We start from the raw sequence: 26,127 nt of genomic DNA on the forward strand, positions 1-26,127 counted from the left end.
CTGGTCCTTCCTCTCATTCTTCCTTCCCTTCTTCTCCTAACCTTCATCTCCCTTTCTTTAAAAAGCCGGCATTTCATCGCCTTTGCAAAAAAATTATTAAATCTTGTCCACAACCTCTCCTCCGCGGCCATCTTCTCAACGACACGGTTCTCCAATTTAAAATCATCACCGATCTCGGCCTCCAACTCCATTCTCTCCTCCGTCCATCTAGGGCACCAGAAGAGCACATGCTCGGCGTCATCCAACACCGCACCACAATCCCAACAGCTGGTGTGCGACTCTTTGCCGATCCTATGACGGTAAAAATTAAAGATACCGTGTCCCGTAACGATCTACATCACATGGTAGTTGGTCTTCCTCTTTCTTTCGTAGAAGATCAACGAATTTTTTTACCAATCTCCTAGTCCAATTGTAGGGATTGTGGAACGCCCACTCCAATCTCCACCTATCCTCTGCCTCCGTCTTCAAATCCTCCATTTCCTCTTGCCCAGAATGTGCCATTTCTTCAGAGCTCTCGTTGATCCACCTCTTCACTCCATACTGCTTCCACCGCAACCATGCCTTGATGTAAATCGGCATGCTACAGGTAAGCACACACAGAGCCCCATGTGACACCGTACGGTAGGCGGTAGACGTCCGGATCAACGCCGCCCTTTGCGCCCTTCTCATGATCGTCCTATTTGCTTCTCCTCCCAGGGAGGAGACACCGACTCCCAGACACCATAATACAGCCTCCTGACTAAGTCGTTAGGCCCGCCGACGTTTGGGAGTAGGCTCCGTATGGCGCCCAAGAACCGTTCCGCCTTATCACAAACTGCTTTAAGATGGGGAGAGAGTCCCCTAGCACTATCCAATACTACCCCTAGGTACTTCACAACACGGCTAGTAGAAATCTCCCCCCCCCCATCCCCCACGTTAAGGTTAAAAATCTTCGGTATCCTCTTCCTTGTTAAGAGGATAACCTCCGTCTTCTCCCTCGCTAGGTGCAATCCAGCCTCGTAGCACCACATGGTGGCCAAGGCTATGACGGCCTTTATCTTTTCATTAATGTCGTGGGTCCCTCTAACCTTAAGTAGAACTGCCAGATCGTCGGCGAACGCTACTGCTTCGGTATCCTTCTCCCGTTCCAGCGCCTCCAGCACTCCGTCATACACGAGATTCCACAGTAACTCTCCTAAGACCGACCCCTGCGGAATCCCCGCGTAGACGTTCCTCCTTACGACACCGTCACGACAATGTACCAGTATTCTTCTCTCAGCCAGATAGTCCGCTAACAACTCCTGTAGCCGTCCCGGTAGCCGTCTTCTTCGAACCTCCTCTATTATCCTCTCCCACCTTAGAGTGTTGAAGGCGTTCTTCACATCAAGGGCGAAGAGAACGCACACCAGGCCCTTCCTTCTGCACTCTTCAGCAACTGCGACCGTCCTCTCCGGGACTTCAAGAGTCCCCCTCCTTCTCCTGAAGCCATACTGGTCCCTATGGAAGGGATCCTGACCAACGCTCCTCTCGATGAGCATTTTCAGCGAGTGCTCCCACACCTTGCTCAACGCCGGCAGTATGCTAATCGGCCTATACGCCGATGACGTTGTCGGGTCTTTATTTGGCTTGGGTATGAGGACTACCCTAGCCACCTTCCATATCGCCGGTATTCTTCCTCTATTATTAATATCGTTGAACACGTCCAGGAGCACCCTAGTTCTTCGCTCCGCCACTGTACTAACAATATCGCCAGGGATCCCCTACACACCAATCGCCTTCCTCGGGTCACACTTTCCGACGGCTATCTTTAGGTCCTCTTCCGAGATCTCCAATCTTTCTTCTCCGTCGGGTGTCCCACTTGGGATCCTTAGTTCTTCCTGCATCCTCTGTCGCGGTTCCTGTCTGGTGACAAAGAGGTCTTCTAGAATACCCGCCACCCTATCTCTACCCAGGGGTCCATTGACGCCGACCGCATCATTTTCTTCTTCACTACACGATACAGCCTGCCCCATGGATCCTGATCTAAGGTGGCGCAGAACCCTTTCCAACTCTCCTCCTTGCTACGCCCGATCGCCCTTTTCAATCGCCTCCTAGCATCCTTGAATTCGGCCACCAGGACCTCGGCATATCGACACCCTGCCACTCCTGGGAAGCGGCGGGGTAGTATCGGGCTTAACCGACTAAAACCCCACGGTGGTCCGCCTGACGCTCAACAGGGATGCCTCGGGACCTCTTTCGAATTACTACCGGAGCACTCCTGGGTCTTCTCGCATTCTGGGGGAGTCGTCCCTAGGTTAGTTCGGGCATAGGGAGGGACCACCCCTCTGAACGGTATCCCCTGGGCCGTCGAGCAAGTCTGGAAAGATCCCAGATCCTCCTCGGTATGTAGACCAATGACTACCTAGCGCGGCGCGGAACCCTACAAGGGTGGGATATGAGAACCCTCTGCCGCTCTGTGCGCTCCTTCACGAACATTGCTCCTTCGCAATAGGAGCAAATTGCGAGGAACTCTTCTCGGCCTCTCAGCATCACCTTCCACGACTGACGAGGGATCCAAACTTTCGCTAATCGTTAGTCGCAGAACACGTCGCGGGCCTCCCGCGCTCGACAAAACTCCAGCGTGTGCTCGGCTGTGTCCTTGCCCTCTCCGGAGTAATGGCAGATGTTCGTCACCACTCCTCCAATTTTCTGCAGGTACTCACCAAGTACTCCATGCCCGGCGAACACCTGCGTCATCCGGAAGGATAACGGGAGCCCTCCACGGCCCGTTCAAACCTCCCAATTTGACCTTCGTCGAGTCGAGCGGAGCGCCATCGCTGTATGTAGAAGAATGTAGAGAGGCACCACGAAGAATTCAAAGGCCTCCACTATCCTATCCCAGGGTATGGTGTTGAACGCATTGACTATGTTTAAAGAGACTGCCAGCCCTACTCCACCCCGAAAAACCATGACCCCGTCACCCATCTCCTGTATCCGGTTCACCGCATCCACCGTCGAGCGTCCCCGCCGAAAACCGTCCTGGCTTTCGTGCAAACCTGGCACTCGTCCTGATATGTGGACCTCCAGACGGACGGCAATGACTCCTTTGAAGAGCTTGCCCACTTCATCCAATAGGTACACCGGACGATACGCGAATGGCGAGTCCGTCGGTCGTCCCTACTACTGAAGCAGGACCAGCCTCGCCAGACGCCATATCCGAGGGTAGGCTCCCTCCCTCAGACACCGTGTAAATAGGTGTCGTAGTCTGAAAGTCATGAACGCCATCGTTTCCACCCATGCCCGTCCCGGGATCGCGTCCGGGCCGCGCACCACGTCGCGTGTGGCCATCCTCCTCGCCGCATCCAGCATCTCCTCCTTCGCAACCCCCAGTTCCTCCCGCCACTCCACTGTCCAAATCGAGAATGTTCAGGGCTGCCTCGGCCTGTCCCTGTCCTCCTTTTTATTGCCAGATCCATATCTGCCCCATGGATCCCATTCAACCGACTGGAAGAGGTCCATCCAGGATCGGGCTTTAGTAATCTTGATACTCCCCTGTTAGATGTGTCGCGTCTCTTTATATGCCTCGTAGCAGAGGGAGATCCTTTCCTCGTCGCGAAATCGCCGACGAGGTACCCTCTGGAACCACCTGCGAGCCCGAACGCAAGTGTGTACGGGCAAGGTCCGCAGCTCTGCGATCTCCGGGATCCACCAGTACACAGTTCGGTTCTGTCTAGCACCAGATACGGAGCGCGGCATCGTAGCATCATATGCCGCGCTCATGTCTCGGCGAAAGCTCCCCATCTCCTCGTCCACGCTTGTCTCCTCTGTACAAGCGTCCCAGTTCCAGGCCGCCTTAATGGCTGCTGCCTGGAGCATTTCGCTGTCATCTTTGATGGACCATCCTGGTGACAGGCAGGAGCGTTCCACTCCCCGGATGCCGCGGGCCTCTCCCGCGGGCATTATCTCCGGCCCCACCTCCATGAATATATAGGGGTGGTCTAAGAAAGTCTCAACCCTCTCAGCTAGTCTCCAGACTGAGACTCGGCGAAACGCGTTGGGGATGTCGCATGTAATATCGACGACGGAACACCCCCTCTACGCCACGCATGTGCTGGTCGAGCCCCTGTTAAGTCATAGGAGCCCGAGGCCCGTAGCCCGATCTGTCAGTACCCGGCCACGAGCGTCAGTCCTGTGTTCCTCCATTGCGGGGAGTGGGCATTAAAGCCCCCCCTCCCCCGGACGAGAACCTGACGGGGAAAGTATCGTCTCTCGTAATCGCCAACCCCGTCCAGGAACTTCCCAAACGCGACCAGGCCACTGTTCGGAGAGACATATACGTCTACCACAACCATACCAGCCTACTCGATGGCTACATACACCTTGCTCTACTCGGGCAGGACTCCGGCGGCAGATGTGCCCGGCGCTGACGTTCACGTCACGGCGACCAAGTTATCCAGGTTTCCGACTCAGTCAGGGGTGTCTAGTACACGACAGGGCTTGGCTACTACTGACAAGGCATATCCATGGCCTTCCCCCGGTCATTCACCACACTCGTTATCCCGGCAGGTCTCTTGCGTTATCGCCCTGCCTCCTGTCCGCAGCAGACCCCCGAATCCGACTCGTCCTTTTAGTCTTCGGCGGAACACACGACGCCCCTCTCATTCTGTGGTTGGCGAGCGCACCGAGTGACTCACCGATCGGGCACCCGATCATGGAGGTAGGGCAAATCTCAACCCGGTAACCGGTGCCTCCGCACCTGTAGCATAGATGCCTCCGGTTTACTACTGAACCACAAGTTGCTCTCACGGGTCCCAGCTCTAAGCATCTGTAGCATTGTAGGGGCCTCTTCAGCATGGCTTCGACCCTTGCCGTTGACCAGCCCAGAGCAACTCTTCCCGCTCGGATTAGTTTCCGCGCTGCTACCGTCGGGCACCTTATCCAGGGTGACCCAAGGCCACCTCTGAAGATCCTGATGTCTCCTACTCGAACCTCCAGTGCCCTGTATCCCCTGGCCCCAGCCAGGGCGTCCCGAAGTTCCTTCTTGCCGACCGAGATGTTGATCCCAGTCGCTCCCAGCTCTGACGTTCTATTTGGAGCCACGACTCTTACCGTGGCCAGGTCCAGGGCTTCTGCCAGACGTCCTGCAAACGCGGTTGTCTTGTCTCTTTCTTTATCCCAGGGAACTTCCAGAATGAGGCATCCAGTCATCGCCTTCCTAATTTTAACTCTTTCAATTCCGACTTCGGCTAGCGAAACTTTCTGTCTAGCCGTCGCCAGCACTTCGGCGTAAGAAGCCTTCCTCCACTCCCTCAATGTTAAGGTCAATGCGCATGATTGCGGTAGGCGAGGGAGCACCACCCTATTATTCGTCTGTACCGGCCTTCCTTTCCCGCAGAGAGGATTTGCTTATGTGAGTTTATGGGGGCTGGCAAACCCACATTCCCGAAACTAGAGGGGACCGTCGGGACAAGCGTCCCGCTTACGTGAATCACCTATGTACACCGCAGGGAAGGTCGCCGGGAATGTAAGGCATTTAAGTACGGTTACACTCCCTCTACGTGGCTTTGGGTAGTAGCGCACCCACGATCCTGAAGGGTGGGACCGTCGTGGTAAGTCCCGGGTAGCGGACACTCGGCGTTGCCCGCTTACGTGAGTCCCATCTGAAACTGTTGAGCTCGGTTAACAGGATCTCCGACCGGCAGTGCGTGGCCGTATATCCACACCGATAGTCCAACCAATGACTAAAGTTGAGACCACGGGAGTTGAGTGAAGCCTAGAGAGATTTGCGACCTTTCAGCTCGACCAAATTGGGTTGGACTCGTGGGGGTAATGGTTAATGGCCAAATGCTGGCAAGACGACCGATTTAAGGGGTATTGGCTTCCCAGAATGGCCGTCCCTGGATGAGCAGTGTCCTAAATGTTCCGGAACCGTCCTGGAGAGACGATGGGGCGCTAGGAAAGAAGCCCCGTTTGACCTGAGACGAGTGGAAGCCCCTGCAGACCTAAATAATAAGGGTAGCAAGGTCTGGGTACCGAGTGAACCCAATCCCTATGACTCTAGGGGTGCTTGGGTCCGGTATAGCTACTTCGCGAGGTACGGACCTGTTATCTAAAGCTGCTACGGCGGTAGACACTAATTGTACCTGTCCTCCTTCTAAGGGCAGTTGTAATGTCCCCGGCGCCTTGGCAGCACCTGGTCTCTTCATACTGTTCTTCTTCTTCCTCGACACGGCCAGCTTCCATTCACCACCCTCCTGTCCCCTCGGGGGCGATGATAATTACCTGCAGCCGTAACTACGGCTAACTAGGTAAAAGGTAACTACCTTCCTCGGCCGTGCTTCTCGGCTATGTCGCCGGTCTTGTAGACGTTCTCCTAGGCGTTGCAGGCGTTCATTAGCGAAGTCCCGAGCTCCTTAAATTTTTTCTCGAGGACGGAAAGACACTCCCCCCCCCTCCTGCTCCCATCATCCTTCTTGGGAGGCCCAGCTCTGAAGTGGAAGCGTTGCACCGTGCACTCTCCTGACGACCGCAAACGGCCTTCCCGGTTTGCTCTTTCCGACGGACCTCGATCTCCTTCTCCAGCACCGTCACACGTATCTCCGCCAGCCTAGCAGCTCCAATGCCGCAAGCGAACCCCGTCCTCCTTGTCAGCTCCATCGTACCAGCGGCGATGGTGCTTGCCGCCTCCTTTAAGGTCTTGATGTAGATGATTTTCAGATTCCACGATGTTATCGCCACCTATATTACCTCCTCGAGCCGCCGAATTAGCTCAGTCCTTATGTCAACTATCGAGGACGTTCTTATCTCTAAGACCAGCTCCACAGATACATCTGGGGCTGTGGATGTCAGCTTCCTTTTTCGTTCCCTGAACATAGTTGATGAGGACGAAGCCCCATAGACCAGCGCCTCTTCGACGTCCGAACTCGCATTTCCCTGCGAGATTCCTGCAGTGGTTGTTCCGGCGTATTATCCGGCGCTTGGCGCCATGACCCGGTCCATGCCCGAACTCTTTGGTCTGTCCATCCTGTCTGCAATTCTCTTGAATTTCCTAGTCACCTTTGACGCAGGCTCCACTCCTTCCTCCATCTCCTGTTTCCTGCTAATATTCTCCTCGCCAGATACAGGAGCTCATCTGGTGGCCTGGCGGTCAACTCCCGAACGGTCGTGATCATGGGATGCCGACACAGTGGGGTCCTGCGCGCACGTGCTCTCGGGTTGTTTCCGAAGTTGCCCGTGCGGCGGTTATGCCGGCGCGCGTCCCAATATGGCCTCCTTATTGCTTCATCGACAGGGCTGAATTTTCTGTACTTCCCTATCCCATCCATCCCATACCAGTTTTCTTGCACACTTTCGTACACGCACACTGGCACAACACTCTAGTCAACTTCTTCTTTCGGATTTCCTTATTTTCCTAATAATTTCGTTTGCAGAGTATAGAGCAACGTGAACGCGTCCTCTCCATGCCGCCATCTTCGGAACTCCAGATATATTATATCTACTGTATACCTATATCTGGCGTTTCGTATAATTTCTACATGCATATTTCTGTAACTGAAATAGTGATAAACACATTAAAATAAGAACTGTAACACAGATTAGATGGTGCGGCAATCGAAGTGCTTGATTCTGATATGAACGACGAGCTGTACTCGAAATGCGTGACAAATTGATTGCCAACGATCTCTCACGAAATCGATGATACGCGAAACGAGATACGCGATATGACTCAATCTAGCACAGAAACGCTAAAAACGACGCTTTAATTATATTAAATTTAATTCCATATTTAAATAGTTCAATAAACATATTGGATTGTGATTTCAATGACATCGATACAATATTTTGCTAATTATTTACAAATCATATGACCTTATCGATTTCAATGATCTTGAAAGATCAACATTCTGGACGTCTTTTCCCTGTATATGTTACCGTCACTATAGGAAAAAGTTATTTGATATCTTAATCTTGACAGCATATTTCAAGCTCACATAAATCTGTGAAGTCGTTCGCTTTGTAAATAATTAGCAATATTTTATATTGAAATAAAAATATGTCTGGCATAGAAACGCCAAAAATGCTAATTCGTTTAACGCAACGGTTAATTCTTAAGTAGGAATTATGATTCCCAATCATACATTGATATACAGAGTTATCCACTTAACTCGAAACCAGCGGTCGCAACAATATTGAAAACTGCAACAGTTTAATATATACGCTTATTGCTACAATCAAACGTCGCGAGCCACCTGTGAGCTGTTATTAGAAGTATAATTAGGCAGTGTGGTTGTCGCTGAAAGATCTTAAAGTTGGTGTTGCAATAAGGAGAAGACAAGCGAAACGAAATGAGGCAAGAAGAAAACATGCCTTGCCGATTTTCGCGCAACGATTTCATGTCCTTGCACGCTTCTGAAGCCGTCCTTCCAAACAAGCAAGTGCATCCGATTCTATACCCACATATAGCTCATTTTTTTTATTATATTGGATTATTTGGATTTGGTTTATCTGATATATAACTGCAATTTTATTTGGTTTATTTAAAATCGCATTGAACTATCAGAATTATTAATGAACTACAATAATATTGTTCCAATATTTACAAACATTGCGGTCCTTTTTTTATTTCGCCTGGTAATTTTCATTTTTAACGTATTAAACATTTTCTTCTACATCGTACTTTAAAATTTGTTAACGATTACTTTCTACAAATTGATCTCTATTACCTCGTTTTGGATCGTTCTGCTGTGAGTATATCGAATGTAAAAATAAGGGACAAATTGAGAAACAACAAAACACCTCACAGGACTCAGATTTAAATAAATCAGTTAAAAAAAATAAAAATTAATTTAACTTTTGTACTGCAATACCTGGGCTCATTTGGACTAGTTGACGAACAGCGGATGTATGTTTGAACGATAAGAAGCCGAACGGTCTCTAAACGACAGATTTCACATCAGAATTCGACAATTTATATACAGGCTGTTCTGCTATAGGTGTAAAAAATGTAAGGGATGTTTCTTAAAGCTAAAATAAGATGAAAATCAAGAATTAAAAATTGCATCTTCAGCTTTGTTTTTTAGTTATTGACAATTAAGAATTAGCCGAAATATCCTTGTGCGCGAGCAATCCTCCTTACAAGAACGAAAGTAGGTCAGGCTAACCAGCGGGGTGCGCAAGAATCCTTCAATCGAACGATACACGGACAGCAACTTACCTCGTACAAGTAGTAAAGAAGAAGATATACAGAGTGCCCGTAATGCAAGTAAATGTAAAGTAAAGTGAGTAAAGTAAATAAAGTAAAGTGAGGAAATGAAGTGTGAACGAAATAGACAGAAAAGTTTATCAGTCAATTAATTAACCTACGGCAGCTGCTAACATATTCCTAGTGTACAATGAGATTATATAAAATTTGAAAAAATAAACGACATTTCCGTACACAAAGTTTCTTTATTACTTTAACCCATTTGTATCCAATCGCGGATTATTACGCGCACTGTGACTGCTTTTTATTTCAGTCGCTAAGAATTCTTCAGATGTGAGAGTTTACGTTTGACCCGTTTGTCAGCATCTCGCCTATATCAGTTTATTGTATTGACCATTTTAAAGAATCCCACGAGAAATAATATGATTTAATTTCTCATTTCTTATTTTTTTTTAAATACTTTTTTCTTTTTTCCATTTAGAAAGTGTAGAAAGTGCATCGATAAATCCGGATTATAGTACAGTTCAGTACTGAAATTAAGCGAGCAGCATTCAAGATAAGCTTTTGTTATTGTGCAGCGTAATATACACATGTATTCGATTCGTCGTCCTCGTGACAACTAACGAAAATATCATTGAAGCAAAAAAGATTATCGATCATGTCACAGGTAGCGTAGCAAAATTTAAGTAACATAATATGCAGATTTAATTAGTTACAATGTTAAACACCAACTATTGAAATCCCGAATATGCTTGGAAAATTATCGAAAGTTTATTGTAATGTTATATAATAAATATTTCTAAAAACTTACCATGGATCTATCACCCGGTTTCGCTTTCCCATATTTTATTAAGCAATTTAGACCACTGCGAAATGCACGTGCCCAAATTTGCAGCCAACCTTCTTTTTCAGAAATTGAAACTAATTCTGTGGTAATACTGGTAAAAAATAGGCAGTACAATGCTCCAGAAGTGCCACCCATTTCTTCTTCGGCTATATGGGCTAGTTCAGTAAAAACTGATGATGGATGTGAGAATTGAAACTTGTCTAGATTTCCTAAAATTCCTGAAAATAAATATTTATCAAAAAAATTTAGTTAAATTCGATCGTATTTTCTGTATCAAAAAAGATGATATTAATTAACTTAATTAACTTTTATTCAAATTCATATTTGTACGAATATAAGTAAAAAATAAAATTTCAATAAAAATTTTCTTCATTTTATCACCGAGATATTACAAAATGTGTATTTTATCTCGGATATTTAATATATTTCTGCATACTATACTCATTTTGTATACTTCTGCACATTAAAATGTTTTATAAATAACTAAAAATCCACAGTCTGGTAATTAATTATATACAGGGCGTGTTTACGTTGCCAAAACCGAACACGTAAATATCTCCTTTACTATTAACGTTTAAGTTTTGATGTAGCTCTCCTCGACTTTTTCTTCTTGTAATATATGCATAAGTGAGAAATAATATTGCATACATATATTTGTTTCTGTTTTGTTTAAGAGTATGTGAGCGCACATGCGTCAGGCAATTATTCAGTAGATTTTATCAGAACCGGATCGCCGCGTATGTCGTGTTCATGTTTTGTAAACAAGAAGAAGTAGTAATATTATGAGAATCATTGAAGATATATAAGATTTATGAAAAGATACCCTTTTTGTGTTAAAATATTATTTATTAAGTCAAGTCTCCCTTGTTATTTAAACCCCAATTTCTTGTCTCATTATAAATCCAACAATGTTAATACAAAATCTGTATGTTACACACATATTTCTACACTACATTGCTTTTAATAAAAATTACGACAAATTGAGGAAATTATTGAAATATGAATTTCTATACTCATTTTTTTAGAAAATATATGTTTGCAGTAAGTGTTTTATAACTACAGGGTTCAAGTTGAATGAGCCTATCCAAAGTACCTATTGCAATATGTACGTGCAAATAATTGCGTAACCATTCTAGATGCACTGAAGCACCATTTGTTGGAAATATTGGGAATTTAATTCAGATTTTTTCTATGGGTTTAATTAAAGATAAGGTATAGCCATAACCTTTAAATTTTATAGAAAATGTAAATGAACAAAAGAGAGTAAATTGTGAAGCAATAATCAGAGATCAACTTAAGTCGTTCATAAAAACGACTAAAAAGCATTATATGAACTGTTTAAACTAATGGAGAGACATTTGTGTATCTTCTTTAATTAAAACATTTTTTCTAATTATGCACGTACATTTTTGCAAAAAAAGATATGATTGTGAATATGTAGTCCACATTGAATTATTCATCTCTTTTTTTTTTAACATCATTTTTTCTGGCTAACCAAAAGAAAAATATGACCTTTTACGATTGCTCAAATCACCTTGTATATGATAACTAGTTTCACTTCGCACTTTTTTATCTAACATGTTGTATTTAAAAATCTAAAGAAATGTCATCATATTTCTTCACACTGTAGTTGTTATGTGTTTTGTTTAGAAATAATTATCGTATCGTAATTGATTCGTACAAAAAAAAGAAAATAATCACGAGGCATTGTTAGAAACTTACGAAATGGATTAACATATAGTGTAATATTTAGTATATCTGTAGTTCATTTTGATATTAATCTTCAAAACTTGATAATAATATTTTTAAATGAAAATAATATTTTTTAAAATTTCAAAAATGTTTTAGCTAGGAAATTGGAAAATAAAAAATATTTCCAATAAATATTATTTATTGGAAAATATATCTTATTGACTGTTAATTGAAGATATCTTACAAACTCGTATTTGAAAAAACATTACAATCTATTATTAGAATAAACCTTCATATCTGGACGTATTCGTCCTACTGAATATGACGTTGGATAATTACTTAATTAAATCAGTGGCTGTCTTGCCGCTTAGGCAATTCGTTTAATACCCGAAGTCACCAAGGTATTCCAAAATCAGAAAGAGAGAGATGTGAATTAGGTACAACAAGTAGGAATTTTATGCACTGATTTTCTATGTGTGAATTACGGGTTTACGCTGTACATGTGTAAATGCAAGGGTTTAGTAACTCATCTGGTTCGTAGATATGTAATTCCGCAACCATAAAGTAATTTCTAGATCTCAATCTTCGATTCCAAGAAGGAAAAATTAAACGAAAACCAAAGGATTTAGAACATTTCTGCAAAATAGCATCCGTGACATAAACCCGAGTAGTTGTGCGAAGATCTAACAACATAAATGTTGAAATTGATCAAAGTGATCGGAAGATAGATGAAGAGAACAAAAATTAGATTTTATTATATCAAATTGAACGTCCAATATATGAATTCTCTATAATTCAATGTTTCAAATAGGATCAAATAGGTACTTAAATATTTGGATAAATTGTTAACAATTTTTCAGGCATACTTAAGTTTAGGAGTTATTAGTGTTAGGAGTTTAGGACTTACATAAGACCTTAATACGTAAAAAGGGTGATATATACCGATAAAATGCAGACCAATAATGTTGAATCTTGGTAGAAGGGTTCAACGATCATCATTAAATAATACAGGAAATTTTGTATTTATTCTTAGGCATGATGTGGCATACATACCAGTAGCAAGTCTGCTAAGCGTCGATCCTGTGTCACCGTCTCCACATCCTCTATCTAGATCATTAAGATGAGTTTCTTTCTGAATGATACTTTCACAAGCACTTTTCAAACATTGCTTTAATAAGTTCTGTAGTTCGAGAGTAATTTCCATTCCAATTGTTTCCACTGTCCGTACTACTAGATCTTGAACAACCTTTCGTGCACTTTCTGTAGAAATACTATATACGCAACCTGGCCACTTTGGTGCAACAGTAGGTGCATCAAGGCAACCAAGGAAGAAACTTTTATCATCTCCGGATAATTTTAAAAGAGTGATATGCACTCCAGCACTGTTCAATGACGTCATCAGTAGTCCCGCATACACACGAAGAGGCTCTATATTCATACTTCCTATATTAACAAACATTCTTTGTAAAACATTACAGTGATTAATTAACTTTATTATTGAGATTATGAATTCAGTTAAATTTATTTTATTGTTAAATTTATTATATATGGTATCAAACCGTTTTTTAAGTTTTGTCATTTTTTCTTTTTTTTTTTTTACTTTTTCTCTCCGTAAACCGAAAGTCGTCCAAAGCCGAAAGGCATGGACTAAGAATAAATAAATAAAATAAATAAATACTTTTTCTCTCACTTTAAAAGTTTTGCGTAATATTACAGAAAAGCATTATGAGCAAAAATAAAAATTAATACATATGAATTTAACCCCAAATTCAATACCCAAGATTTACTTCACATCGTTTGAATACTACCTGTAGGATATAAAGATTTATCCATTACATCTTTCAAGAATTCGATCTTCATAAGTCGATTTGAATTAGGTTGGGCTAGGTTTGTACTTCTTGCGGGGCTCCGCAGAGGGACAGCGGGATTTCGCCCGAGAACGAGTCGCAGTTATGCGTTTGAGACCAGCGTGCGTAAGCCCATTGAGTATGGCGAGCCGACGAACCCGAGTAATTCACGCGGGTGCGCATGAAAGGCGAGAGAGCGTCACAAAGGAAGCTTCTAGTCGTCGTTGGAACTGAGTACTCTGACCGGCTGACCGAAGTGGGTAACATGGGAGTCCTAAATACTCTCTTCCGATGCAAGGCGGTCGGAGTGGCAGCGATTCGGGCGAGGACTCAGACGTCAAAGTGGGTGTAGACGTTAGTTACTTCCGGAGGTGGGAAGGGGGAATAAAATCAACTTTTTAGAGGAAGAACACCTCTCTGAGGAGCAGTGACGCGGGGATGATATCCGTTGAGTTCATGTGGCTACCCCATCGCGCTCGATGAAAGTCATTGTGAGAGTTTTAGTCGGTAAAAATACCATACTACGTGAAAAGAAAAGGAAAAGAAATAGGCCTCACTAGTAGAGTCACTGCGAGAATCCAGGTTCGATTTCCACAAAAGTGGAAAAAGTATTTTTTCTGCCACCAAACTTCAGGAGAAAGTTCGTGAATGCAAAGTAATCTGCGAATCAAAATGGGAATTTTCTAATGCGAAGAAGAGGCACTGTGGCGAAAAAGACATCGACTTCCGCCAGTCTGCCCATCAGCATGGCTTAGGGGCGCCCAACTGTACACGAAGAAATAACGGTGATGTACGACCGGATGAAAAAATTAGCGCAACAATGGAACGGAACTGAACACACTGAAAGAAAAAGCTCCGAGCGAAGAGTACTAAGAAGACTGGCAGTGGCTGTGGTTAAGCGACATACGTGCGGTCGAGAACTAGTCGTAGACTGTGGCGAGTCACCCTGGCCGTGCGGGAGTACTCTGAAAAACAACAGCTCAGAAAAATGGTGGCTTCCGTAGCCGCCGTGGCTGCACACAACTCGAATAGGGGTCCGGTTTGTTATAGCACACAAACGAGCCCCCAAGGATGGTTGCACCGGATGTGCATGAAGAGGGGTAGTCCATCCAGCTCCAAGACATTTGTAAAAACAAAGGCAAGGACGCGGGCGATACTGGTGATGTACCTCAGTATTCACTGTGCCCCTCCTATCACGTTCGAAGACGGATACCGAAAGAATTGAAGTAAAGAGAAGTAAGAATCCCGCACTACCTGCGTCCTCTCTCTAGGGGCTATGGAGTGTTCTTCGGATATTTCCAGCACATAAAAGGAAAGAAGAAAGAAAGAATTGCGTCCGGGCCTGATGACCTCTTCTGCATCGTAGGGTCGTCAGAGTTTTCACTCTGGCGATGCTAATCGGAGGCCGGTCAAGGTAGTCCTATCAAGCTTTGAAACTTGGCTGGACAGAGGGAAGGGTAGTCCCACCTACAGCATGAGGCAGGTATCATCGGCATAGTTGCTTCGGAGTAGTGCAGTGTGTAAATAGGGCCTCTCGCTAGTCTAAAACCATCCGCGCAATGCTAGACAGTAAGAGATCATAGCAGGCGGTAACCATGTTCCGCAAGCACATAATACTGCAGAAGGAGAGCGCGGAGCGATATCGGGAACACACCGATCCGCAACAAAAACGCCGCTTCATCCTCCTCTGCAATATAAACCCCTTTCTTCCCCGCTGCAGACAAGGGTTGTCCTCCCCTTCTGAAAGCTGCAGAATAATAAATACAATGAAGCTTTCCTTGAAAATGTGCATATCAAAACGGACAACAGAACAAATTTACGACAGAACAAATATTAAACATTTTCAACATTGCACAATTTTCTAAATTTCAATATGTTTCTATTAGAAACAAGCCAATCAGATGTTAGAGCAACTTATGGCTCTCGTATTCCAAACTATTACAAGAAAAACGTGATTGTCATTCGCTAAAAGAAACAACACAAATAGTAGAAGGGTATACCAAAGTTACGCTACAATGTTTACTGGATCAGACAACTTCATGCATATTGAGAAATATAAACAGATTAGAGCGCAATTCAAAATTACATTTTTATTTGCAAATGAGGATGTGATAGAAAAGTTCAGGGAAATAGAGATATAAGCAAGTGTCCTACATAAAGATTGATATGACAAATGACGATAGCGCATTTATTTCGAGTCTCTATCTTTACGTATTCAGAAAAAATTAAATTGTAATATTTTATAGAAAAATCTACAACCATCGTCATCCTGGTTTTGTCGGCCAATTAAATTTCATTTTGTAAAAAGATCAACGCAAATTATACAAGACAACAAATCCAACAAAATAAGTAATATTCAAATAACGTATACCATGACTTTAACATTGGTAGACAATAAAGTATGCAATACTATAGCAAGTACTATACCTGCGATGTGTTGCTATATTTTCAACGCACAACCCTTTGACACTGCAAACATTTTGAAAGAAATTGCGAATAGTATTACATAAGTTAACAAACACATATATAAAATATAAAATAAATATATAATATAATACATATATTAAATTAAAATGAATATAAAATATAATACAATATGTTTTACTTTCGATCATCCAACTTGCAGAAGAAACACAAGAAGCGAGACACAAGGATTTCAAGGAATATAGGAATAAAAACGACAGAAAAGATTTAAGGACTGCTACTAATGAAGATACATTTTATAGAATATTTTTAACCTCTGATCCATTGCCATCATTAAGACTAAAATCATCTATCAGGAACCATAAAATACTAGATCCTCGAGCTATAGAGCACATAAACAAATATAATGACGGAAATTAACCATTTATCAGCTCCCATATATGTAAGCAAGTTCATATTATATAAGATTTCTACTATTTCTTATACGCTTTTTTTTCCTCGTATTTCGCAAGATGATTACATATTATATTGTTGTGTATTGTTATTGTATATTACCATTATTATTATATTATTTTATATTATTTTATTTTATTTTGCATATATGTGTATAATATCAGATACAATGTTAGTATTACTTTTCAAATGGGCAATACGTTACAAATAAAAATTGCCAAAATTTGTAGTACTATTTAATATTTTTCTTTCACAATATGAAATAATCAGATTCTTCAAATTTGCTTAAAGCTATTTAATGCAAAAATTAGAAGAAGAATTGTTAAACATAAAATATACTATGTACATCGTATTTAATTCAATAAGGATTATTTTTCAACACTTTTTAAATAAAGCTTCATTCCAACATTTTGTGTGCTCCAGCATTTATACGAAAATATCCCATAATTTTTCAGCGCAACGCTGTCGAGTGTTCCCATAGCGCTGCGAGAGAAATGTATACCTTGAAGCAGTGTACACGTGAAAAGAATGCTACTAAGGAAAGTGGAGGATAACAACGCTGATTCCAACTGTAATTTCGGGAGATCCCCTAATATACTGAGGTAGAACATCATGGAGATATTAGCCGGTAAGAATCCAGCGCTACTTTGCATTCTTCTCAAGACTGTGCGGAGTATTAATGAAGATTTCCTCAAAGTGAAAACAACAAAGACTACGTCAAGTTCTTAACATTGAAACGAGTACTCGCAACTTTCGAAAGTCTACTTATAATAAATCCAATATTTGAATGAATCGGTCTTTTTATAACTAGTAGACGAATAATAAAAATATATTCCGCCAAGTTTTCCTAACAAATTTCAGTGAAATTGTAAGGAATTATAGACGATTAGCAAGTTTCTACCTTTTTTTTTAATTAATTTGTATGAGAGGTCAGTGGGGTGTTTTCTTTTTCGTCTTCTATCTATGGGAGTCTTGCTCGCTTCAGCAGCCGGCTTGTTTGAATGCATTGCCGTTCTTTCCTTGTATTTTTTGCGTATCTACCGATTTCTTCTTTGACCGTTGGTATTTTTAAGTCCTAGCATAAATCCTCGTTTCTGACATACCACGGGGCGTTGACTATTCTCGTCAGTATCTTCGATTGTAGCGACTCTAGTTTATTTGTGGCTCATTGCTGCTGTTCCCCGTAGTGGTATTCCGTACGTCCAAATTGGATTTATTATCGTTTTGTAGATTTTTAGTTTATTTTCTATGCTGAGTTTAGAGTTTCGACTAGTTAGCCAGTACATCTGTCTTCTTTTTATTCATATTTTGTCCATAATTGATATAGTATGTTGTTTCCACCTAGATTTGTGTCTTAGTGTAGTCCTAGGTATTTAACTTGCCTTGTTTGTGTTATATGCGTGCCATTCAATTGGATATTTGATGGTTTCCGTTTTCCCAGCGTAAATCTAATATGGTTGCATTTACTGGAGTTTACTCTTGTAGTAATGTGACTATTGTTTCTGAATTAGTATGCCTGACTAGTATAGCCGTGTCGCCCGCGAATGTCAGTAGTGTGCTCTTGGTAATGGTTGATATGTCAGCCGTGTATAGTGCGTGAGGTGGAGATAGTGTTGTGGTGATAGTGCTACTGCTGATATAGAGGCCGAGATAGGTTCTGCTGCAGGTGTAGACGTCTCTGCTAGAGTACTGCTACTTTTCTTCTAATTTAGACGCCGTGGAAAGAAAAATCGGACTCCGCTAACCGGGATTTGAAGCCGGGCCCCGAACGTTCGTAACCTAAGGCGCTAACCACAGCGCTGCCGTCGTCCAACGCTAGTTGCTGTCGAGTGCCGCTACATGTGTATAATATTGGTCCCAAGACGCTTCCTTGCGGTACCCCAGCCTTGATGTCTTTTACTTCAGAATATACATCTTTTATTTTTATTACAAAGGTTCTGTTGTTTAGGTATGTTTTGAGTAAGTGATGGATTTGTTCCGGGAAATGTTTTCACTTTGTCAAATGCTTTCTCAATGTCCACGAAGAGGGCTGTACAGTATTGTTTCTTTTCTATTGTTCGTAAAATTTCGTTGACGAGCCTGCGCATTTGTTGTATCGTGGAGTGTTTGTTTCTGAATCCAAATTGGTGATCTGGTATTAATTTTTCTTTCTCTACTGTTGGTTTTAGGCGGTCATATATTATTTCCTCTAATATTTTGGGGAACACAGGAAGTAGTGATATTGGTCTGTAAGATGCAGTTTGGTGTGGGTCTTTGCCCGGCTCAGGTAACATTGTGATCTGTGCTAGTAACTTCCATAGATTAGGAAAGTATTGGATTCTTAAAATTGCATTGAATATTATTGTGATTAAACGTATTACTTTTGGGGGGAAGGTTTTTCAAGATTTTACCATTGATTAGGTTGATTCCTTGTGCTTTATCATTTTTTGTTTTCTCGATTATGATTCTAATTTCTTGTGCTGTTGTTTTAGGTATGGTGTAGTGTTTGTCAGTTGAAGTACTAGTTGTTTGCACATCCTCGTCCGTATGGCATTTGGGGTTGCTGTCGTTGATATTATGTGGTGTAAATGTGTTGTAAAGGTGGTTGGAGAATTCTTCAGCTTGCTCTTCGTTGCTTCTTGCCCATGTGTTGTCTGCTTTTCTGATTGCTGGGTCTAGTTTTATTGGTTTCTTTATTTTTTTCGTGGCTTTCCATAGGGAGTAGTTGGAGTTCTCGTGTGCAGAGAGTGACTCTATGAATTTTGTGAATTCGTTATTGTTGTGCTCTATTATTTCGTTTTTTATGTTCTTTGCAAGTGTGTTTAGGTATTTTTTGTTTTCTCGTGTTCTATGATTTTGCCATTTTGTTTTCGCTTTTCTTTTTTCTCTAATTTTTTCAAGTATGTCTGGTGGAATTATTTTTGTTTGCCTGTTGTTTGGTTCATAAATATTAGTTGCCCATGCTGCTTCTTATATAATTTCTGTCAATGTTGCTACTGCCTGTTCGATGTTGTCGGGTGTTTTTAGTGGAACATTGCAGTTGATTTTGCTCTCAATTAGTTCTTTAAACGTTTGCCATTTGGTGGTTATATTGCAAAGCGACTCTGAACTGCTGTAAAGTATTGGTCTGCTTGTGTATTCTATTATTATCGTTGTATGATCGGAGCTAAGCTCAGGACTGGGTGTTATTTTTAATTTATTTGCGTATATTCCTTTTATAACTGCAAAATCAAGCAAGGAAGGAATTTTGTTTAGATCTGTCGGCCAGTATGTTGGCCTTCCTGTGGATAATATGTTGAGATTACTAATTCTAATATATTTTTCTAGTGTTCTACCTCGAGGTGTGTTAATTCTTGAGCCTCATAGCGTGTGTTTTGCATTAAAGTCTCCCACTGTGATGTATTTGTCACCTAAGGATTGAAAATACTGTTCTCATTTTTTAAATGCCATTTTATGTCGCGGTGGTGTATATACTGCTGACATCTGGAAGTAGTTGCTGTTAGTTTGTATTTTAACGGTAGTTGCTTGAGCGATATCGTTTCTTATTATCACTGCAGTCCCTCCGTGTGCTTTTCCTGAGGGGTGTTTGGTATCACAGATGGTGTAATATGATATTTTCCTGTAGCTTTTTGGTGTGAAATGTGTTTCTGAAACAAGTAATATTATTGTTATACAGAATTGTTTTAGTTTCGAGGGCCCGTTGTTGTTGGCCATTGAAGCTCCAAGCTGCTATTTTCACTGTGTCCAATTCTATTTTTTACTTAACATGTTTGTAAGTAGTTGCAGCGTGACTGCAATTTGTTGTGTTTTTTGTCTGAGTATTGCATTTTGCTCACTTATCATTTTTGTTAGCATTTCAGTGCTTTTGATGGATTGCTTGTGCAGTTCCTTGATTTCTGTAGCGTCGTTACTGTTGTTGTTTTGGTTTTAGTTGTTCATGGGTGGTGTTGGTTAATTACTTGTGCATAACTTCGGCTGCCAAAGATGTTGTTGTTTCTATGGTTAGTGTTCGATACGATTTGTACGTTTGATGTTGGCTCTGGTTCTGCAATTTCTTGTTGTGAGGGATGGCTGCCGTATGTTCTGCTTCGATGCGATGGAAACAGTTTTCGTTGTAGTTGTTTTCTGTCATCGCAGTCTTTATAGCTTGCTGGGTGGTTTCCATTACAGTTCATTTACAGTTACATTTTACGTCGTTTATCTTTCCTGTGTATGGACAGTTTGGTGTTAGGTGGTTTTCTGCACATTTGACATACGCCGGATTTCTGTTGCAGTTGTTTTTGTTTGTCGGTATTGTTGACATCGTATGGATTGCGTACGTCGTTCTTATAACGAGGTGGCTCAATTGTTGCTCTTGTGTTCAGGATTTTTTTAATGTCAAAGATTTCTTTGTTGTTGGCTTTGGGTTCAAGTTCTATTACAAACGGTGACAATGGCTGTTTCGTATCATATCTGGTTATATTATTTATTGTTCCTGCTTGGTGTCCGATTTTTGCTAATTCCTCACATAACGTTTCCTAACCATAACATAACGTTCTCCTTTAACGTTTGCGTCACTTTTCTAAAGATTTTTGGAGTTTCTGTTTGTGCTTTTACTTGTTCTAGTTTTAATTGCTTTATATTGTAGTTTTCTTTTCCAGCAGTGTTGTTTAATAATTGTTCTCTGTGTTGGGAGCAATTGGACTCTGAGGTGTGCGAACGAACCTGATTAGAAATTAGGGAGTCACAGGAGATGTTATTACAGGCTACATAACTAGTAAAAGTTGACATGAGCGATAAAGTTGTGTTGCGTGAGAACGTTTAGCTAGGTTGTACGGGCTTTGGATTGTGGGCTTGAATGTTAAAGCTTACAATAATTACATTCGAATTTATGCGGGAAACGGAAATATGTATATTGTAATCGAAAGACTGTTATAAGTTTTTCTGTCGCGGATAAAAATGAATATATGTATACAGTATTGCTTGCTTGGATTTTCGGTTTGGACTGACAATGTTAAGATTAAGAGTGGTGTCGAAAAAATACCGAATAGAATTTAGGTGCTTGTGGATTCTGCAGAATTAACGATTTATTCAGAGAGAATCATTAGTCTGATCTCACTATACTGCCTCTTAAAAAACGCGACGCGATGTTATGCAGAGACTTTCGCGATGTTTTGTCCGGGGAAAATAATTTCTCGGCTGGTGATATACCAAGAGAATACAAAAATTCCATGGTAAGATAGAACCTGTCTTTACCATTTACCAATTAGCTCCTTCTGGGAAACGGTGCTCCCGGATATTTTCACAGTCGGCCTTAATAGTAATTATCTTCCCCATATCATTTTAGGATATTGAAATATTTATATGCGTATAAAGCACAAAATTGGTGTCCCCATTGGAAAAACCATACATAAAACGCATAATTGCTATTTCCACATTAGAATTACAACCGAATCTGCGATAACACTATTTCGCGGTCATCAATATATACATTCAATGTGTCGCGAAAAGACTCACTTATGACATCAAAAACTAATAAATAATAAAAGTTGATTTTACATTGAATAGACTGTTATTAGGATCTATGTTGACTAGATATTTTTTAATCATCCCGGTCAGTACTATGAGCTCTTTAAATATTGTATCTTTTTTTCTAACGCCAGGTATAATAGTTTGTTTCATAATAAATTACGAGCCCTTTGTTCGAATCTACAATTTTTACCTGCTAATGTATGTAAAATTCGAGAGCCCGGTGATAACTAATATACACTCGTCTGTATCACTAGAACGGAAAGGGTTAAAACTCTGTGTGAGTGCTCATTTTATAACTACATTCCTCTTTTATAAAAATGGCAATAAGTTTGTTTGACGCAATCACGAACAGTATCATTTAGAGTAAGGTTAAATATGGATGCAACAACAATGAGATTTAAACAACATGCAGTGATCGCGATTGTAACTGCAGAAACAGTTATACCTATGGCAATTTATCGTCGTTTATTGATAGTGTACGCAACGACATCAAGACCACATTTGCGAAGATGTGTATGTCGGGTTTGGAATTCATCGGAGACCACATTTTTCACAATGAAGCATTTGTATCTTACGCGTGAGCCACGCTAGATCGTATGATTTGGGAATCTAAGAATAAACTATGTAAACTACGTAAGAGAAAAGCCGAGCAGTCCCTTGCTCTCACCTTCTCCTCTCTCGCTCTCTCTCTTTCTCTTTCTCCCTTCCCCGCATGATTGCGTGTGAGACTCAAGATGGATCGAATGGCAGCGGAAATAAACCGTGACGCGAGGGGAATTTGAAGGGTAAGAACAAGGCCACGCGACCGTTGCTTTCCGAATTTTTACCACTGCAGTTCGAACCGTCGCATTGTCTTTGAGTCGCAAACTTGTCTTCTCATCTAGCCACTCACATCGAAGTCCTTCATCTTCTTGCATTTGCAGAAATACTGCAATTATATCGAAGTCGTATACCTTTTCGGAATGCAAAGAAATAAACTTTTTTTCTAAGTCCTCTTTTCCTTTCCCTATTTTTCTCGATTGACAACGCGTTTCATTTTTTTGGGCTAAGTCCTAATTTCAACTCGCAACATTCATTGAAACTATTGAAATATCGCTAGTATAATATTATTGCAGAATGACAACGCTCGACCAGACATCGCACACTCAATACTTGATAGTCCTGCGAGTTTGAAATTTGAAGTCGTTCCGCATCCGCCTTATAATCCAGACCCGATTCCTTCGGATTTCCACTCCTTTCCACAATTAAGGAGGACTTTGAAGGGTATTCATTTCAAGTTAGACAATGAAATCAAGACACCAGTGAAGTCCTTTATCAAAAGTAAGCTGGCAAAATTCTTCATTGTGGAAATGAAAAAACTTGTCACAAGTTGGCAAAAATCGAAGTTAACGGTGATTACATTTAAAAAATTTTTATTTCCTTTTGATAATTGCCTTTTGTTCTCGGGATACAGACGAGTGTACAACATTACTTATCGGCCAGCTCTGGCATAATGCTTCTTTACTATTTCAGATATTTGTTTTAAAAAAAATGTAAAAAATTTTCTAGTATGTTTGCTGCCTGTTTATCATACAATGCACGTTACAAATAATGATATGATGAACTCTATTAAGATGAATTATCTTAATTTAAAAGCATCTACCATTGTATCTTACGCGTAAACAATCATTCAAAATATATCATTTGCAAATATAAGAGTTAATGTGGTCTTATATTCAACATTGATGACTATTAGAAACTACAGGGTAGATCTTCGCCAGTTTCGGTAATATACCCAGTATATGCCGCTTAAAGTTAAAAAAGTTTACTAAATTTAGCTCCTCAATCCTCATACAAGGGGAAGGACGAGCAAATCATCGAGTATTCTAAATATGGTCTGACTTTGTGGGAAAATATTATAATAATGTACGGTGTTTGTCGAGACAGGACAGCCTGCTATAAAAGAGAAAAAAAATACTACTTTGTGACAACAGCATCACGCAGTTTGAAATCGCTGTGGCTGCGGCAATGGTAAGTCGAGAGAGTTCAAAAAATAGTTATTTCGCATTCTCGAATATCGTAATACTTTGCCCGAAACTTAATCACATTTGAGAATATCGTTTTAACAGGAAGTACTCGCGGATGTGAACTATACTTTATTGCACAAACACTGTTGTATTTCGTCAGAATTAATATAATTTATTTTCGATTTCACTAAATAAAAACTCTTGTTATTTCACCACGCTAGATCCCCCTATTTTCGGATTGAGTTATCTTAAATCAGTCCGACTCCGACAAAACGATTAGATGCGCGATCATCGCTGTTATCTCTTCGTTGGATTTATCATCGGAAATTTTAAAGCTCCGACTCCTTCATCTTGAGTCGCGTAAATAATCGGCAGGATAAACAATCGTGGATGAACGGTCTAGCAATGACTGTGTCACGTAAAAGTAGGGCTTAGGTTTTAAAGACAAGAAGGTTGAGCCGTAACTCAACTTTATGTTTCTTTTCTATTGAACTTTATTAAATAACACAGGTTTATAAGCACAGTTTACGCGACTGATCTGAGAGATGTTGACTGATGAGAGTTTGTAATTTCAGTGCCGAGGTGTTCTCGTATTATTACGGAGGAAAGCTCGGTGTGGGTGTGTCCCTTTGAACTTACAACGCGGATTCGTTGTTCACACTTTTCGTTAGCAAAAGTGAGGGTAACGATCCGCGATTCCAATTGGTTATAGCCCACGTTAATAAATGAAGATAGGAGGAGGAAGCCTCCTACCAACGTGGCTCGTAGGTGACATTGTTTATGAGAAAAACCAGCTTGTCCAAATATTCGTTAGCCAAATATTCGGTTTTCCCATTAGGTAACTACCTGCTTTCTCCGTAATTTGTAAGAACGTGCAATAAACCTAAGGACTGTTCCATGGACCATCCATAAACCGATAAAACTTACAGGAACAATAAACTAAAAGTTTAAGTTTATGGTGAGTCCTTGAGGTTATTGAGGGTACGCGGTGAGGACCCGCACACATCTGGTCTCTAATGTAGATTGACGTTACAACTGTTACGTCTCGTTATCTCGTACGGGTTGAAGTCCGTCCCTCGGTCGGGATGGCCACCAGAGGTGCAAACATCATAAATCGGACCGTAATAATCTTAAGGAATAGTCATAAAACTAAATATCTTTTTTTACTTTAACGTCAAGGCCCTCAATTGCTGCAACATAGAGGTCAAATCGAGACATTTGAGGCGAATGTATTGTCCGTGATAATTATAACTGCTGGCTGAAGATGTCGCTGCTGGGGTACTGCTATTTTTCTTCTGTTTTTGATGTGTGGAAGAAAAATCGGACTCCGGTCGCCGGGATTTGAACCCGGGTCCCGAACGTTCGTATAACCTAAGGCGCTAACCACTGCGCTGCCGTCGTCCGACACTAGTTAGTGTCGAGTGGTGGTATTTGGTGTTGAGTACCACCACAGTAGCCCCTTGCCAGTGATGACGTTTCTTTTTAGCGTGGTAAAGCATCAGCCGATTGTTGTCAAGCCCATGTACATGTTGCGCGTTGTCTTCGATGTGGCAGTGGATACCTGTCGGTACAGTGAGGAGCATTCCGCGTAGGCTCGTAGGCCTCTGTTCCACTTTATAGTATGACATGCTGGTGGTGATGCCCGTGAACTTTGCAATGGCTACATCACTCCTGGCTTGGTCATCGTCTCGTATCCTGTCACCTGCTTGCGTGGGTCGGCGGTGAGGCGTCGAGTTTTGCTGAAGGAAGAGCCGATCCGTGTGCGTCGTAGCGGTAGATCCAGATTGCCACAGTCTTAGATTCGCGATGATCGAAGTCTCGGGTAGCGCTATCACGGTCACACCTCTTTTCGATGTCGATCACGTCGGGGTCACCAGTTTGAGGTAGATAGTGGGAAGTTGCTAGCGGGAAGCATCGTACGTGCGGAAAACAGACTTTCCGTATTTTCCGTGGTATGTGAAGGATAAAGACTATTTGTTCCTTTGGAGAATCGTAGCTAAACAAATCGTAAGATTTGTAGCGGGTCCTTGGGCTAACTGAAAATATTCCGTGAGGATGTGCCGACATCTGGCAATCATCTTGTCCGAAGGATAGGGTCTTTGTGTAGCGAACCACGGGACAGGAACCGTTGGAAAGATTAGTGTCGAGTGCCGCTACACATTCCTTAGGGCTATTGTTCCAGCCAATAAAAATTGGGGACGTGGGTTT

At 41.8% G+C, this 26,127-nt stretch overlaps 1 protein-coding gene and 2 long non-coding RNA genes across 6 annotated transcripts in view; 1 reads left to right on the forward strand and 2 right to left on the reverse strand.

Annotated features, from left to right (window-relative positions):
• LOC138180086 (triokinase/FMN cyclase) overlaps nucleotides 1-26,127 on the reverse strand; it is a 71,507-nt gene that overhangs the window by 14,026 nt on the left and 31,354 nt on the right. For 3 of the 4 annotated variants that reach the window (XM_069113558.1, XM_069113557.1, XM_069113559.1), the window contains exons 8-9: nucleotides 12,753-13,142; nucleotides 9,972-10,225 (exon numbers count right to left, since the gene is read on the reverse strand). In XM_069113558.1, the coding sequence (XP_068969659.1) occupies nucleotides 9,972-10,225; nucleotides 12,753-13,142 (644 nt within the window). Of the gene's footprint in view, nucleotides 1-9,504; nucleotides 9,532-9,971; nucleotides 10,226-12,752; nucleotides 13,143-26,127 lie in introns of those variants that run through there. The other variant, XM_069113560.1, reaches the window with a different exon arrangement.
• Nucleotides 9,525-10,765, forward strand: LOC138180105 (uncharacterized). The gene is made up of 3 exons (XR_011173206.1): nucleotides 9,525-9,687; nucleotides 9,722-9,827; nucleotides 10,682-10,765. It is a non-coding gene; the product is annotated as an uncharacterized LOC138180105 (long non-coding RNA).
• LOC138179811 (uncharacterized) lies at nucleotides 13,375-15,338 on the reverse strand. Its single transcript, XR_011173126.1, has 2 exons — nucleotides 13,641-15,338; nucleotides 13,375-13,605 (listed from the first exon to the last, which is right to left on the reverse strand). It is a non-coding gene; the product is annotated as an uncharacterized LOC138179811 (long non-coding RNA).

The sequence above is a fragment of the Bombus flavifrons genome, chromosome 5 (assembly GCF_040668555.2).
Source record: "Bombus flavifrons isolate JBK064 chromosome 5, iyBomFlav1_principal, whole genome shotgun sequence".
Classification (NCBI taxonomy): domain Eukaryota; kingdom Metazoa; phylum Arthropoda; class Insecta; order Hymenoptera; family Apidae; genus Bombus; species Bombus flavifrons.